Here is an 18554-nt window from a genome sequence, read left to right as displayed (position 1 = left end):
AACTAAGACTTACCACACTCTCATAGGGACTGGGTAAAGAACAGAAGCAGACTTAGCCTGCTCTGTGGAGCCCAGGGAGAGGGATGGGTGGGGAATGGTGGCAGCCTGTGCTCAGGATGTTGTTTGTGACTATCAAGAAATGACAGCAGGTTTAGCATTAATTGTGGTAATGTGATTCCCAATCCCATCTCATGTTTACCATACTATTTACCTTAATCTATACAAAATCAGTGTTGTCTAAGATTTAAAGGAATAGTGTTATATCAGTGGCTTTCAAACTTTTCTACTGGTGACCCCTTTCATATAGCAAGCCTCTGAGTGCAACCCCCCCTTATAAATTAAAAACACTTTTTTATATATTGAACACCATTATCAATACCGGAGGCAAAGCAGGATTTGGGGTGGAGATTGACAGCTTGCGACCCCCCATGTAATAACCTCGAGAACCCCTGAGATACTGCATCTGGATGAAATGTAGGCTTCCCCCATGAAGTAAAGGGCAACAAGTGAGGGCTGGAGGTGCAGATCTTGAACCCCAGCATCTTTGGCATAATCCAGTACCCAGGCATGGGTGATGAGGGTGGCACACAGATGACCAGTAAAATGGCATCCTAAAGTCCTTAAAATCCTAAAAACTACTACTGCTAACACAAAAACTACTACAAAAAATAACAAAATAATTACTATATACAGAAACAAAACAGTCTTTTTCTGTATTTTAGAGAAGTGTGTCACAAGAGATGAGAGAACGGAAGAGGCTTCAACTCGGACTATGTGATGGTGAGAAGGAACCGAGGGCACAGTCGGTCTGCCCTGCCCTTTATTGCCTCGGACAAAACCATGAGGTGGAGCAAGGGCACATGCGTGGACCAACTGACACTACTATTTTAAAAATCTCTGGCTCCAAACACATGCATATAACCCTCAGTGGAATACAATACAGACCATCACTTAAAGAAGAACTATCTGGGTAAAGAAATAACATTCTTGATGAAAAACTCGTCTTCAATGCAATATTGACAAAACAGAATGTAATGGGTGCACACCCAGTCTAACATCATAGTTGTAGCCCCAAAATGATTACAAACATTGCTACGTGCGGAATCAGGTAGAATTACAGGATTTAAAAGGTGAGGTTTTTAAGGCTGATGTACCGTATACCATAGAGCATAAGAATGATTGTTTTAATTTTGGAAGTTATGTTTGAATAGATTGCTCACTCAGATATATTGGTATCACTAGTCAAGATTTCCATGCTTCAAAACACATTAAGCCCACATTAAATCTTAAACCAACAATTTAGTTTTCAGTCACCAACATTTCAGTGTCCTTACCAAAAAAAGCATCAGAAGATAAGACCTATCAATAATAGCCACAGAAGCAATGTCATCCACATTACATAACTGTTTACTGTAAACCCCAAGGATCCGTAATTTCAAAACAGCTAGCATAGTCAAACAGAAAAATTAAAGAATCCGTTGCTTTGAATCTAGAAGTTACCTTGGATGATATAAAGCGGTAGCAGCATTATACTATAAATAGACATTGTGGTGATGTGAGGGGTTGGGACCTATGAATTCCCAAGTTCTAATTGTGGGTCTAATAATTGCCTTGTTCAAGGCAAGGGAACATAATTTGTGTGCATTTCAATTTCCCATATTACAATGGTTACATACCATAACCCACCTAAAAGGGTTGTTATAGGAATTAATGTTTATAAAGTGCCCTGAAGATGGAAGGCATTTGTGAAAGCACTAAGCATTTGTAATAATGTGTAGAAAGATGTTGTTGATTTTGTGAAGGCCAAAACTATAACAGGGTTCAAAAAAAGAACTAGATAAGTTCACGGAGGATAGGTCCATCAATGGCTATTAGCCAGGATGGGCAGGGATGGTGACCCTATCCTCTGTTTGCCAGAAGCTGGGAAAGGGCGACAGAGGATGGATCACTTGATGATTACCTGTTCTATTAATTCCCTCTGGGGCACCTGGCATTGGCCACTACCAGAAGATAGGATACTGGGCTAGATGGACCTTTGGTCTGACCCAGTATGGCCATTCTTATGTTATGACATAGAAGTTGCAAGGCATCTGAAACAGCCTTCTCAGTGCTTGCTATCAACTCAGCGCTCCCATCAACTGTAATCTATTAGGAAAGGGGTCAGGCAGCTTCTGAGAGACAGTTTTTCTGTCCTCAAATGCCTACATGTTAAGAGCTCTGCAGGGTACACTTCTTCCTTAGAGCTGTAATGGATTAGGATGAAATGTAGGCAAGGCCATATCATGATTCACATAAAATATGTTTAAGGCCTAAACTTAGGCAGACAGCTGACCATTATTCTGGGAGAAAAACACATGGCTCCAAACAAGACAGACAAAGAAGCTCCCTATTATTCTCTTGTGGCAGAACAAAGCACTATGAAGAAAAGTGTCTTTGATGCTCTCTTGAGTATCAATGGATTAAACTAATTTGGAATATGGCACTCTTATTTCAGAATAAGAGTATGTATACACACATAATGAGTTCATCAGAAATAGTTATTCCAGAATGACTCCCCATGTAGATAGGCTCTTTAAATATTTGTTTTACTTCTTTATCTGTTACTAGGAGTCATTATCAAGACTGAAAGTACATGTAGGCTCTTCAGGTATAGAAAGAAAACGGGCAACAAGGATGAGACTATATTAAAAAACCAGAACAAATGTCTGAGAGCATGCACAGCTAGTATCACTCAGTAAAACCCTTTGTCTCAGATGCTACACTGATGGGGAACATACAAGTACATGAATAAATGTGAAGTAAGTTCCTCCAAACTGAACTGCTTAACAGCAGACAAGGGTGCCACCCTGAAAGTAATAACATCTTTTAAAATCAGAGCTATATACACCACAGACCTTGACTAAATTACTGTGTCAGAACAGTTAATTTACCAATCTCCCTTAAAATGTGAATATCTGGCCTATGTGGGGTATTATAAATTATTTTTTGGAAGCCTACTGACTCAAAATTTTACATTCTGTAAAAAGCAGAGAAGGGACTCAAAGTCAGCCTCTTTTGAGCTCCAGGAAACAATAATAAAGCCAAGGAGTTCAGCGCATCTTGCTGGGGCTCATCCCATTTTAGCAGAGCAACTTACTTGTATCCTAAATAGCACCCAAAGCCCATGCGAAGTTAAAGCAGCAAAGAATCCTGTGGCACCTTATAGACTAACAGACGTTTTGCAGCATGAGCTTTCGTGGGTGAATACCCACTTCTTCAGATGCAAGTGGTGGAAATTTCCAGGGGCAGGTTTATATATGCAAGCAAGAAGCAAGCTAGAGATAACGAGGTTAGTTCAATCAGGGAGGATGAGGCCCTGTTCTAGCAGTTGAGTGAAAACCAAGAGAGGAGAAACTGGTTCTGTAGTTGGCAAGCCATTCACAGTCTTTGTTTAATCCTGAGCTGATGGTGTCAAATTTGCAGATGAACTGGAGCTCAGCAGTTTCTCTTTGAAGTCTGGTCCTGAAGTTTTTTTGCTGCAGGACGGCCACCTTAAGATCTGCTATTGTGTGGCCAGGGAGGTTGAAGTGTTCTCCTACAGGTTTTTTTATATTGCCATTCCTAATATCTGATTTGTGTCCATTTATCCTTTTCCTTAGAGACTGTCCAGTTTGGCCGATGTACATAGCAGAGGGGCATTGCTGGCATATGATGGCATATATTACATTGGTGGACGTGCAGGTGAATGAACCGGTGATGGTGTGGCTGATCTGGTTAGGTCCTGTGATGGTGTCGCTGGTGTAGATATGTGGGCAGAGTTGGCATCGAGGTTTGTTGCATGGGTTGGTTCCTGAGCTAGAGTTACTATGGTGCAGGGTGCAGTTACTGGTGAGAATATGCTTCAGGTTGGCAGGTTGTCTGTGGGCGAGGACTGGCCTGCCACCCAAGGTCTGTGAAAGTGTGGGATCATTCTCCAGGATGGGTTGTAGATCCCTGATGATGCGCTGGAGGGGTTTTAGCTGGGGACTGTATGTGATGGCCAGTGGAGTCCTGTTGGTTTCTTTCTTGGGTTTGTCTTGCAGTAGGAGGCTTCTGGGTACACGTCTGGCTCTGTTGATCTGTCTCCTTATTTCCTCGTGCGGGTACTGTAGTTTTGAGAATGCTTGGTGGAGATTTTGTAGGTGTTGGTCTCTGTCTGTGGGGTTAGAGCAGATGCGGTTGTACCTCAGTGCTTGGCTGTAGACAATGGATCTTGTGGTGTGCCCGGGATGGAAGCTGGAGGCATGAAGGTAGGCATAGCGGTCGGTAGGTTTTCGGTATAGGGTGGTGTTAATGTGACCATCAATAATTTGCACCGTAGTGTCTAGGAAGTGGACCTCCCGTGTAGATTGGTCCAGGCTGAGGTTGATGGTGGGGTGGAAGCTGTTGAAATCGTGGTGGAATTTTTCCAGAGTCTCCTTCCCATAGGTCCAGATGATGAAGATGTCACTGAAGAAGCACTGAGGTACAACCGCATCTGCTCTAACCCCACAGACAGAGACCAACACCTACAAATCTCCACCAAGCATTCTCAAAACTACAGTACCCGCACGAGGAAATAAGGAGACAGATCAACAGAGCCAGACGTGTACCCAGAAGCCTCCTACTGCAAGACAAACCCAAGAAAGAAACCAACAGGACTCCACTGGCCATCACATACAGTCCCCAGCTAAAACCCCTCCAGCGCATCATCAGGGATCTACAACCCATCCTGGAGAATGATCCCACACTTTCACAAGCCTTGGGTGGCAGGCCAGTCCTCGCCCACAGACAACCTGCCAACCTGAAGCATATTCTCACCAGTAACTGCACCCTGCACCATAGTAACTCTAGCTCAGGAACCAACCCATGCAACAAACCTCGATGCCAACTCTGCCCACATATCTACACCAGCGACACCATCACAGGACCTAACCAGATCAGCCACACCATCACCGGTTCATTCACCTGCACGTCCACCAATGTAATATATGCCATCATATGCCAGCAATGCCCCTCTGCTATGTACATCGGCCAAACTGGACAGTCTCTAAGGAAAAGGATAAATGGACACAAATCAGATATTAGGAATGGCAATATACAAAAACCTGTAGGAGAACACTTCAACCTCCCTGGCCACACAATAGCAGATCTTAAGGTGGCCGTCCTGCAGCAAAAAAACTTCAGGACCAGACTTCAAAGAGAAACTGCTGAGCTCCAGTTCATCTGCAAATTTGACACCATCAGCTCAGGATTAAACAAAGACTGTGAATGGCTTGCCAACTACAGAACCAGTTTCTCCTCTCTTGGTTTTCACTCAACTGCTAGAACAGGGCCTCATCCTCCCTGATTGAACTAACCTCGTTATCTCTAGCTTGCTTCTTGCTTGCATATATAAACCTGCCCCTGGAAATTTCCACCACTTGCATCTGAAGAAGTGGGTATTCACCCACGAAAGCTCATGCTGCAAAACGTCTGTTAGTCTATAAGGTGCCACAGGATTCTTTGCTGCTTTTACAGATCCAGACTAACACGGCTACCCCTCTGATACTTGACACCATGTGAAGTTAGATTTTTATTCACCCACCCTCTTTTTGCTTTATGAATGAACCCCATATTTTAAAGGGGACATGGTAGCACTGCACATTACTTAAATTGTTAGAGGTTGAGAGTTACAGACACTCAGGTTGGAATACAGAATCATGCAACACAGCGTTACCGCTTTGCCAAACAAGACCAGATTTTAAAATGTGGACTGGGATTCAAGAGATCTAGGCTGTAGTCTCAGTTCTGTCAGTCTTCCTGTGTGTCTTTGGACAAGTTATTTGACCTCTGTGTCTCAAGGTTTACTTATTGGTAAAACTGAATAATATTTCCCCATGTCTTAAGTAAATTTGAGGGTAAATTCATCAGTGCTTGTGACATACTCAGGGACTTGACAGTGATGAACACCACAGAAAAGCATGTAATTTAATTGCAATCTATTTGTAATACTAACTGTTCAAAAGAACTAAGAAGAGAAGTCTTCCACCTCTATCACAACTGTGAAGCATGCAATAGCGTACATATGAATGTTTTGAATTCTTAGTGTCCATGGGCATGTTTGATAACAGCACTATGAGGCTCACAATTCATAAGTCTGCACGTCAGATTGGCCTACACAGCATACTAGCTTGGCCAATGGGAAGACAGGAAGGACTAACATGAGCAGTTGGAAAGTACTTACTGTTATTGGTGCTGTTACCATTGAAAGATCCAGGTGAGCTGCTGCTGTCTTTCTCTTTGTCTTGATTCTCAAAGTCCATGTTAAGAGACCTGCAAGAAACAACGCAAACTCTTAATACTCAAGTTTCAAACTCCCATTGAGGTTCATTGTTTGTTTTATAGTTATTTCACAGATAATCAAGAGGATACGTAATACCAGGGTACAAATAAAAAGTAATGACAAAGTAGCTTGCACTGTTGGAATAGCATTATATGTGAAAGAAAGAAAGCATAGAGTCAAATATAGTAAAAATCTTAAATTAATCAAACACTATAACAATTTCTATTGATCAAAATGCCATGCTTGAATATTAAGAGTATACCAGTAGGAATAGGCAACTGACCACCTGACCGAGAGGTGACGGTGATAAGAGAAATACTCAGGGAGATTAGAGAGGATGCGGGGGGTGTGGGAGGACGACAACTACACACAGAAAACCCAATAATAATGGGTGATTTTAAGTATCCCAATACTGACTGGGAACATGTCACCTTATGACGGGATGCAGAGATAAAATTTCTAGACACCATTAATGACTGCTTCTTGGAGCAGCTAGTCCTGGATCCCACAAGAGGAGAGGCAATTCTTGATTCAGCCCTAAGGGGCAGACAGGATCTGGTCCAAGAGGTGAATATGGCTGAACAACTCACTAATAGCGACCATAATAAATTTTAACATCCTTGTATGGGGGAAAATACCAAAAAAATCCTTAACTTCAAAAAGGGAACTACACAAAAAATGAGGAGGCTAGTCAAATTGAAGTTAAAAGGAACAGTCACAAGAGTGAAATGCTTGCAAGCTGAATGGAAACTTTTTAAACACACCATAATAGAGGCTCAGACTATATGTATAACCCAATAAATAAAAAAAGTAATAGGACTAAAAAATGCCATGATGGCTAAACAGAGTAAAGAGGCAGTTAGAGACAAAAAGACATCCTTTAACAATTGGAAGTCAAATCCTACTGAGGAAAGTAGAAAGGAGCATAAACTTTGGCAAGTCAAGTGTAAAAGTATGATTAGGTAAGCCCAAAAATAAATTGTAAAACAACTAGCAAAAGACAAAAACTAACAGCAAAAATTGTTTTAAGCACATCAGAAGCAGGGCCACTGGATGACTGAGGTGTTAAAGGAGCACTCATTAAGACAAGGTGGCTGTGGAGAAGCTAAAATAATTCTTTGCATCACTCTTCACTGCAGAATATGTGAGGGAGACTCCCACACCTGAGCCATTCTTTTTAGGTGACAAATCTGAGGAACTGTCCCAGACTGAGCTGTCAATAGAGGATCTTTTGGAACAAGCTGATAAATTAAACAGTAATAAGTCATCAGAACCAGATGGTATTCACCCAAGAGTTCTGAAGGAACTCATATATGAAACTGCAGAACTACTAACTGTGGTATATCAGCACTGTACCAGATGACTGGAGGATAGCTAATGTAATGCCAATTTTTTAAAAAGGCTCCAGAGACAATCCTGACCATTACAGGCCAGTAAGCCTAACTTCAGAATCAGTCAAATTGGTTGAAACTGTAGTAAATAATAGAATTATCAGGCACACAGATGAACAAGATATGCTGAGGAAGAGTCAACATAGCTTTTATAAAAGGAAATCAGGCATCACCAGTCTATTAGAATTCTACGAGGGGGTCAACAAACATATGGACATGGTTGATCCAGTGGATACCAATGTACCTGGACTTTCAGAAAGACCTTGACAAGGTCCCTCATCAAAGGCTCTTACGCAAAGTAAGGAGTCATGGGATAAGCAACTGGATCTGTAACTTGTTGAAAGACAGAAAACACAGAAGAGGAATAAATGGTCAGTTTTCACAGTGGAGAGAGGTACATAACAGGGTTCCCCAATTATCTGTACTGTACTGGAATGCAAGGCACTGGGTCGCCTGGCTCAGCACTGAGGGACCCTGGAGGCTGGCCAGTAAAAAACAGTAGTCCCTACCTGTTCTGACCCCACACTGCGCCCTGGAAGCAGCCAGCAGCAGGTCTGGCTCCTACGCAGGGGGGCCACAGGGCTCTGCACGATGACCCCACCCCGCGCACTGGCTCTGCACTCTCTGGTCGGGGAGAAGGTGGTGCCTACGGGCGCGCCTCCGCCTAGGAACCGGACCTGCTGCTGGCCGCTTCCGGGGCGCAGTGCAGTCTGCAGTGCCAGGACAGGCAGGAAGCCTGCCTCTGCACCCTGGCTGCACCGCTGACCAGGAGCCACCGGAGGTAAGCCTGCACCCCAATCCCCTGCTCCAGCCCTGAGCCCCATCACAAACCCAAAACCCCCTCCTGCACCCCAAGCCTCTCATTCCCGGCCCCACCCCAGAGCCTGCACCCCCAGCTCAGAGCCTTCACCCCCCTCCCACACCCCAATCCCCTGCCCTAGCCCAAAGCTCCCTCCCACACCACAAACCCCTCATCCCCTGCTCCACTGAGTCAAGGGCATCAACAATTTTCTTCATCTGGATTGTCAGAAAAAAAGTTTGAAAACCACTGTGATAGAGGTCTATAAAATCATGAATAGTGTGGAGAAAGTAAGTGTTTTTTACCCTTTCACATAAAACACAACCAAGGGGTTAGCAAATGAAATTGATAGGCAGCAGAAAGTTTTAAACTAACATAAGGAACTACTTCTTCACACAACACACAAATCAACCTGTGGAACTCATTGCCAGGGGCTGTTGTGAACACCAGAAGTATAACTGGGTTCAAAAAAGATGAAGAAGGATAGATGCATCAATGGCCATTAGCCAGGATGGTTGAGACACAACCCATATTCTAGGTGTCTCTAAACCTCTGACTGCCAGAGGTTGGGACTGGAAAATTGGATGGATCATTCAAAACTGCCCTGTTCTGTTCATTCCTTCTGACATATCTTGCACCAGCCAGTGGACCATTGGTCTCATTCAGTATGGCCATTCTTAAGTCCTTATTTTATTATATAGTTATAAACCCTGATGCAATCTTAACTATGATTGTGTTACTGCTCCATCATAACATACACATCATTTTAGTATTAGCTATGACTATGAGCCACATGCTAGACACACAAATGTATACATCGCTCTCACTGACTATGGATGTGTCATCTTAACCTAAAACCAGTCACCAGTCTATCCTCCTTTAATTAGAGAGCAATAACATCCTCCCTATCACAAAAAACACAATGTTGGTCTTCTGACTGAGGCACAAGACTGAGTGGCCTGATGCCCTAGTTCTATTCCTGGCTCTGCTACAGACTCCCTGTATGACCTGGGAGAAAAAAATAATAATCACTTAATCTCTGGTGCCTCAGTTTCATATACAACATGGGATAATACTTATCTGCTTCAGAGTCTGAGAGGCTAAATGAATGAATATTAGGTATTATACTTCCATATATATATATATAAACAAACAAAAACAAATAAATAAAAAGACCTGTATGACTGAAATCCCATCTTCTTCCTATATCATTCAGGACATTAAAAATTTTACATCTATCAAATCCTTTCGCATCCAAAATTATTAGGCTCCCTGTCGCTTATTTCAGTTAAGCTAATTATACTGTGTTGTTGAAACTATTTTGGAAATAGTTTTAAATATCTATAGCCCCAAATGAGTCATGAAAGCACACACTGTCTAACATGCAGCCAGCCAATTAAGTTCCTGTTTGAACTGGCAAGGCATCCAAGGTTTAAAATGTCAGTTGATATACCTATTAGACATTTATCTACTTTACACGGAGTGTACAAAGTGATCGGAATACGAGGAAAGAGTTGAAGTTCTTTGGGATACCATAACACTATTTCCACATAGTTAGTTTTTTTTTCTTTAATGGTAACCTTAACTTTTGAGTTTGATGTACATTTTTAGAACTATAATGCTTATCATACATTTCCTACCCCCCAGGATACTGTTATGCATTTCCAACTTTAATGTTAGTTTACAAATAATTTTCTTGGAAATATATTAGGTTTTGCTTGATTACAAAAAGTTTCTAGATAGCCTATAACTTAATTGGCTACATGATTTATTTAGATGTATATGTAACGAACATGAATGCAGGGAAATTTGTAAACAATTACCACAAAAGAATATTATTCAGTTTCACTCATGGATCCAGGTCAGCTGTAACCCACATAAATATTTGTCATTGTTATGGTTGCTGTTTTTATAAAAAATGTAGTTACTCTGTTGCCTTAGCTGAGATCTATCAACTTACATTTACCATTTTTTTGTCCAAATTCCTTGAAAAAATGGATCTTCAATTAAGGGCCTATTGGGGTCAGCAATAAACCCTACAAGAAAATCCAATCTAGTTCCACATAGAAGTAACATTAATTAAATTTGCAATGACTTTCTCCTATTTTGATATACTGTGTTAATCACAAATTAGTTGCTGACTTATTTTATTCAAAAAGCCATTATTGTGAGAACCACAAAAAGCATTGTGAGAGTTCTAGATTGGTTCTGCAGCAACACTATCCAACAAATACAAAAGCATTTACACAGAGCTTTATTTTTCCAACAGTATAAGCATTAAACTAACATTATCTAACAATTACAAAGCATTTACACAGAGTTTTACTTTTCCAACAGTATAAGCATTAAACTATTCTCCAAGCTGAGCTATCATCAGTGATCCTGGTGCACAAACAACAAATTTTATTACTTCAGCTCCATTAGAAACAAAGGATTAATTTCAGTATTTCCCAAACAGATCAGAACAAACACCCCCTGTTAATTTTTTGTACAACTCTGCAGGTATTGAACACTAACATTTAGTACACACCAATATCTACCTATTGTACTATACAATTATGCAATTTTTAAACAACTCCTTAGTGTTGCAGGAAACTGTGCATTTTAAAGCTTTGCACATGTGCCAACTGTTTCTCAGTGAGATCTAGACAAATGTGAAGTCTGAAGTTAACCACCTAGACAAGGCTTTGAGTTTTAAAAATATTTTGTTTCTTCTGCTTTGATTACTCAAGAGTACCTGAACAGATTTTGTTAAACTCACCTTTAGGCTCAAGCAAAGCATGGAAAAGTTTCAGTCCTAGATTTCAATTCTATACTCCTGTAAACCTTATGAATTTAACAGCTAGCTAGTTATCAAAAATACAGTATGTATCATAGGGGTAAGTTAAAGTAGTAATAAATCTCTGTTTTTGCATAGAACTTTTTTTACATAAGATTTTCAGAGACAGATGTGGTGTTGCAATGACATTGTGTTTTTCCTTTTTAAACCTTGCTTCAGATCCAAGATAGTGGGACAAAAATTATAAATAAGTTGTATCTATAAAATTATGTCAAGTTGTGGCACAGTACAGTATTGTCACACCTGTGGTGCAAAGTATGAGGCTGAAGGCAGAGTATCAGTCACCTGAACAGAGGTGACATTACAGAATCGGACACGCACTAAAGTGTCTTGCTAAGATTACCACAGCTATGTTAAATATTAAAGAGAAACACCGTATATACTTGTTCATTAGCCCGTTTGTTTATAAGCCGACCCTCCAAGATGGATAAGCAAAAAATGGCAAAAACTGTATGACCCTTTCATAGGCCGACCCCATATTTCAAGGGTTGGCAAACTTTGGCTCCCAGCCCATCGGGATAAGCCACTAGCAGACCGGGATGTTTTGTTTACCTGGAGCATTTGCAGACAAGTAGCCCCTCAGCTTCCAGTGGCCGTGGTTTGCCGTTCCCAGCCAATGGGAGCTGCGAGAAGTGGTGCAGGCAAAGGGACATGCTGGCCGCCACTTCCGGCAGCTCCCATTGGCTGGGAATGGCGAACCGCGGCCACTGAGAGCTGAGGGGCTCCGTTCCTGCGAACGCTGCAGGTGAACAAAACAACAATGTATTAGATATTCAATTCAATAGACCTTAAAATCATCAAATTTTGGTGGAGACCCATTGATAAGCTGACCCCTGCTCTTTAATGCTTCACTTTTTTACCAAAAAAATTCGGCTTATGAACGAGTATATATGGGTAGTTTATACAATGTTTTTAAAATACTGTTGCTCCAAGAAATAATCTATTTTCAAAATTTAAACAAAACTGAAAAGAATGGTCTTTTCTTTGTAACTTAATTTTGTTTTCAGCTTCTTAAAAAAAGTTCTCTCCATCCCTCTTTTGAAGTACCCACCTTGCCCTACACTCTACCTCCTCTTGTCCGCATTGCTCCGCTCTATGCTCCCATTTTTGCTTCCCTGCTATCTCCCCCATATTTATCTTGCAAGAACAGGCTCACAACACTCCTTCCATTTAAATGTTTCCAGGAATCACTTCAAATCATTGGAGAACCAGCTCAACAAACTCAAATGGTAATTTTCCCAAAAATCAAAATTCTCTTCTTTAAAATGCTATAGCTTAATTGAGACCCTCTCCTAGCAGCCTTTTAATAGTGAGGTCAATAAGCACCATTCTGTAATTTAAGGAGAGAGCTAGCAGCCAGGAAGAGGACTGGGAGTTAAAAATGGAGGAAGAAAATAGAGGTGGAGGGCACACAAGGGAGGCAGATTTGGGCACAAAGCTATTTTCTGCAAAAAGTTGGAGAAAATATTTTAAAACATTAAAATTTTAAGAGTACATGGAACACCTGTGAATTGAATAGGCAACAGCCATTAACTAGGAAGGCGCTTTCAGCTAATATGACATGACACCATTTGCTTACTGGTAGGCATCACAAGATATCACCACAGCTATCGACCAGTTAAAGGCAGAATCACCTAATGCCATTTTATAATTTGTCCTTATTCTCTGCTGTAAAATTACCAACAAAATCGAAACTGAGAAGAGGTCAATAAACATCCTCTGAAAAAAAATTCAGTTCTCCACTGGGGAACAAGTTATATTGAGAAACTAAATGCAAAGTGCAACAGCAAACAAACTCGCTTGCTGGGTAAATTCAACTTTTGGGAGGATTCCAAAGGCAGAAGTCAGCAAGCGTTGCCAACTTGGAAACAGCAAGCAATCTACACAGTTGCTTGCCCCGTATATCTTAACGGCACAATTTGGATAAGAGTACTAATGCCAGGTTCTTAAGCCATGGCTTAGCCTCCCAGGGAAACATTCTGTAGGTTTACACTAAGGCCAAAGTAGTGACTAATCTGCTGGCACTTTACAACTACCAAAGTTCAATTTCAACCCTGGATAACTTGCATTGTCACACTGCCTCAGAAAATTTGCAGAAAACTATTCTTAGGACACTAATGCCTTTGTATTAGCTCAATTTTTAAAAAATACTTGTTTCACATGCAGCTAAAGAGATTCCTGAAAACATGCACAAAATTTTTCCTTGTTCTGCTCAGAGTACAATATACTAACCCACATTTGAAGGCTTTGGGAAAAATAAGAACTGTGAACCAGGCACAATACAGCCAGAATTCATTATGCTACATTAATTAAAAATTACAGCACAAGGCACAGTTAATGAAGTAATAGCAGCTTAATTCAATCAAAACTCAACACAAATTTCAGCACTCAAGAAGAGACACGACCTAAAACCACTAACTGCTTACAGGATATCAACTTTTAGACTAAAAGGCAGTACAACACAGAAGGACTTGCTGGCTGCCAGCAAAAAGGAAATAGTACTGAAGGCCTCCCCAAACACCTGAGAATTGTGAGGCTATCTTCCCCAGCAAAGCCAAAATACATAAGCAGTAACAACAGACCTCAAAGGAAATTTAAAAGTAGCTCTTCTCATTTAGTTTCATGTGTTTAGCCCCTTCATGTTTTGTTGACAAAGACTGCAAGTGTCACAGCAGTTGCTGTGCTTCCCATAGGACACATGGAGGCCAGTGTTTTATCTTCACACATACTAGGAGAAAGTTCTTTCCTCCCAGGTGCAAGAAGCCAACATATTTACACACAAGGAAGGATACCTGACAATAAAAAGGCAGTTCCTTCCCACAAGAAGCCTGAAAGCACACAGGATAGTGTGTTCAGACCACTTAGCCTCCACATCATAAATATAAATTGTATAAAGTTCTATGCAACAAAAATATCCCAGCATCCTCTGACAAAAAGTTAATTGCACTTTTGATAAAGAAAGAAAGAAAGAGATAATCCAGTCCTCAGGGAGCATCTGTGCATATATTTGGATCAAAAACAGACAGGGAAGAAGCCATGCAAAAATTAAATTATGACTGCTATTAGTTTTGGAAGTTTTCTCCTTGGCTGGGCGGGGATTTATTTATTCTTTGTATTGGGGTTTGAATATATTTAGTGGTTAATGGTGTTGCCCTCCTCCCAGTCAGTGATCAATATTCTACATTGCTAGTGATAGCTCCCATTATTACTCGAAGTCCAAAGTTAAAGATTTCTCTGGAGCAGGCCCTCATTATTTTATTTATTATTTCTATTATGATAGTGTCTGGCTGTGAAATCCTCTCACCTCCTCCTCCGGGTTTCAGAGCTTGAGCTTCACAGAAGCATCTACATCAGCCATTTCCAGACTGTGGGATGCAACCCCTAATGGGGCCATGCCACCAGCAGATGGGGTTGCAGTAATCCCTACTTTGTGGAGGACACCATTTTGACCTGCACAATGTGCCTTGCATGTATGGTGTGTGTAAGGTCACAATATATGAAGGACACCATTTTGCTCTACAAAATGGCATCCTCCATCAAGCATGACCTTGCATGCCATACATACAAGGTCACATTGTGCGGAAGACACCATTTTGCTCTTCAAAATGGCTTCCTCTATGCAGGAAAGACTTCCTTAAAATGGCATCATGCCAGCAAAAAGTTTGGAAACCTTTAGGGTTTACGTGGCTGTTTTTAGCATCATAGACCTGGACTTGGACGCACTGCCACGAAGATTGACTTTATTTATGTGCCATGTAGACACACTCTAAAGGATCCAATCAGGCCCCCATCATAGTAGGTATATAAACGCTTGAGGAAAACACTATTTAAAGGTTCACCTGTGACATAATGGATAATAATCCCAATCTTGTCATATACTGTAACTCTGTAAGCCCCAACCTAAAGACTACTTAACTGAAGGGATTTGCGCACCCATATAAAGCTCCCTGTACTGATGAGTAGCCTACTGAGACTAAAATAGTACACAGCAATGCTAATTCTAAATTACACATGTCTAACTGCAAACAAACCAGGGGGTTCAAAGCATGATATTTTACTGAGATATTTTCCAATCCAAATTTTGAACAGGGATTTTGATGGTTAGGGATTTCTGAAGGTGGGGAGAGAAGGGGGTGGGGGAATGGGCTTAGTTTTTCAGTATTAAAAATGTACAATAAAATATGCAGTTTCTTTAGAATATTTAGTGTTATGTAAGAGTTACAGTATCCAGCACAGATGACATGGTAATACATAGCTGCACTACAGCTACAGTGCACAGCAATACTACTTTTCTTAAAACAGTCTTGTCAGCTACCTTAGGGCTTGGCTACACTTACAGTTTGCAGCGCTGGTAGTTTGCAGCGCTGGTCATCCAGCTGTGTAGGAGCAGCGCTGGTGTGTGGCCACACTCACAGCTACCAGCGCTGGTGTGTGGCCACATTTGCAGCATTTCCAGCGCTGTTGGGAGTGATGCATTATGGGCAGCTATCCCAGCATTCAAGTGGCCGCAACGTGCTTTTCAAAAGAGGGGGGTGGAGTGGGGTCTAGTGTGACAGGGAGCGGGGGGAAAGAGAGAGTGGATTTTTGGAGCCAACACTGTGTGTTTAGCTTCCTGACTTGAAAAATCAGAACATTTTTCCGACCCCTTAGTCTTAACTCTTAATTGCAAACAGCATGTAGGCAACACGACTCCCCGCTGTTTCCCTGCCTGCCTCTCATTTGATTGTTTACAGCCAGGTACAGATGATCACAGCAAACAGGAGCTGTGTTTGTTTTTTAGATAGCAGCAGCAACGGAGGAGCTCCACAGAGCTCATTCACAACAGGGAGGAGGATCTCATTTGATTGTTCACAGATTGATCACAGCAAACAGGAGCTGATAAGCAGCTCCGGTAGAAACGGAGCGAAACGGAGCTCCTCCGGAGGTTCACAACAAAACAAAGAGAGGCTGCATAACAAAACAAAGGGAGTAATTTAGTTTAAAGCATTCTGGGATATCTCCTTATTCCCTGGAGGCCAATAAAAGCGCTGGTGTGTGTCCACACTTGATGAGCAGCGCTGGATCACCAGCGCTGCAATCGCTACACCCCAACCTGGCCAGGTGTACAGCCAGCGCTGCAGCCAGGGAGTTGCAGCGCTGGATGTGCCTTGCAGGTGTGGACAGTTACTAATTGCAGCGCTGGAAAGCCTCTACCAGCGCTGCAACTTGCAAGTGTAGCCAAGCCCTTAGAAATGTATAGCAGCACAATGCATTGCAACCATATTGCTCAGAGTTTGGGTCCTCAGCTTTACAAAGCAGAGGAGACTAGGAATGTACCAGAGGCAGTGTACTCAGACCCAGGGTGGGAAATACTGCCTAGTAACCTTCTCTGTTTAATTGAAAAGGTGGTAGCAAACTGACTGACTACTAATGTAAATGTACTCATCTAGCCTTGACAGACGGAATAATCCAGTGCTGGATCTGATATGGGGATAAAAGAAGAGAACTGGGCAAGTGTGTCTCTGCTGAAAATATTTTTTTTCTAAGTGAGAAACATTAAGCCTTAATCCTGATTCATGGGCTAGAACATCTCATGTGTAGCGATATTTTTACCACCACCACTCCCCCCCCCCCTTTTTTTTTTTGGACCTAGGGGGAGACAGGTGATCTTTGGGTTTGTTAATTTAAATGGAGAGAAAGACAGAAGTCTTTCTGGAACCCTCTGCTTCATTCTCAGTACTATTAATATGAGTTCTAATGAACCCTGAGAGCATGTCCTTTCTCTAAGGCAACTTCACTGCAAAATATATATCTTGCTTCTCTGTAAATGTCAAGTTGCAAAGCCAACTATAAAGACACTGCACTTAAGCCATTTTGTTTGCACAAATGCTTTAGTCGCTCAAAGTCTAAGGGACACAAGACATTGATTTCTTCCCATAATGCCTCTTGTATTCATGAGCTAAGTTTAAATCTTTCATTGCAAAAATGGGGAGAGATTTAAATCTCACATCATTTGCTCTCAGCAGTGTTTAAAAGACCTTTATTAGGACCTGTAGGGGTAAGTTTCAAAGCAATATGCAAATAATTTTGCCATACAGCTCCCATTAGCATCAGTCAGAGACAAATCCCTTTATATCATTTTGAAAATTTACTAATGTGTTTGAGAATATTTTGCTTATTGGCTGAACAGGGTCTCTACATTTGTAAGTTACACTTTCACGATAAAGAGATTGCATTACTGTATTGTGTATGAGGTGAATTGAAAAATATTTTTTTTAATTTATATTATTTTTATTACAAATATTGGCACTGTAAAAATGATCATCTAAGCACTATACACTTTGTATTGTGTTGTAATTGAAATCAATATATTTGAAAATGTAGAAAAACATCCAAAAATATTTAATACATTTCAATTGGCATTCTATTGCTTAACAGTCTGATTAAAACTGCGGTTAATCGCTATTCATTTTTGTACGTTAACCACATGAGTTAACTGTGATTAATCAAATGCTTGGGTTACAGTTCCTCTCATCCATAAAATGTTGAAAATCGTCAGCTTGCCCAGTAAAGAACTGGGATGGCAGCATGAGCCAATATGTAAGATCAGTTGCATCAATGGGAAGATTATTTCAAGATGCTCCTCAACTGTTCATCTAGTGTCCCTCTTCTGCTTCAAGTGAGACAGGAAGTCCTGATAAAGCCACTTTCTGTTAACCAAGAAGCAGTTCATACTACAGTTCCTAAACAGAAGTGAGGAAAGGCCCCATGAGCTTGTAACACAACCCTTGAGTAACTGAAGAAAGGAGAGAATATTATTGGGCAGACACTCTTCCAGTCCATCTGGCACACTAATTATCCCTGACGATTGGAAGACGGGTCTTATTCTGCCTCTGTTCAAAAAGGGAGATAATGGTGTATCAACTGTAGAGAAATTATGCTGTTGTCAATCACAAAACAAGTGTCTGCCACAATACACACTGCTAATGCGAGAAATTAACATGGAAACAGAGGCCAGGATATTCATTGTGGCTTAATACCATGTTGTGCCACTACTAACCAGATCTTTACCTTGGGACAGCTTTTTGAGCGAATGACTGAATTTAATAAGGCATGCTCAGCATTTTTTATAAATTTCTTTCTGATCTTTGAGCAATTTTGAAGGGATCTGATGAGGCATTCCTATGAAGACAGTGGCATTCATAGAAGAGCTCTAAAACAGAA

At 41.2% G+C, this 18554-nt stretch overlaps 1 protein-coding gene across 2 annotated transcripts in view; it reads right to left on the bottom strand.

Annotated features, from left to right (window-relative positions):
- The window catches only part of SPPL3 (signal peptide peptidase like 3), a 139703-nt gene that overhangs the window by 35373 nt on the left and 85776 nt on the right, over positions 1-18554 (bottom strand). For both annotated transcript variants that reach the window (XM_044990527.1, XM_044990526.1), the window contains one exon: positions 6224-6312. In XM_044990527.1, coding sequence (XP_044846462.1) covers positions 6224-6312 — 89 coding nt within the window. The remainder of the gene's footprint in view (positions 1-6223; positions 6313-18554) is intronic.

Source organism: Mauremys mutica, chromosome 16 (assembly GCF_020497125.1).
Source record: "Mauremys mutica isolate MM-2020 ecotype Southern chromosome 16, ASM2049712v1, whole genome shotgun sequence".
Taxonomy (NCBI): domain Eukaryota; kingdom Metazoa; phylum Chordata; order Testudines; family Geoemydidae; genus Mauremys; species Mauremys mutica.
This window is presented reverse-complemented; position numbering and strand designations above follow the sequence as displayed.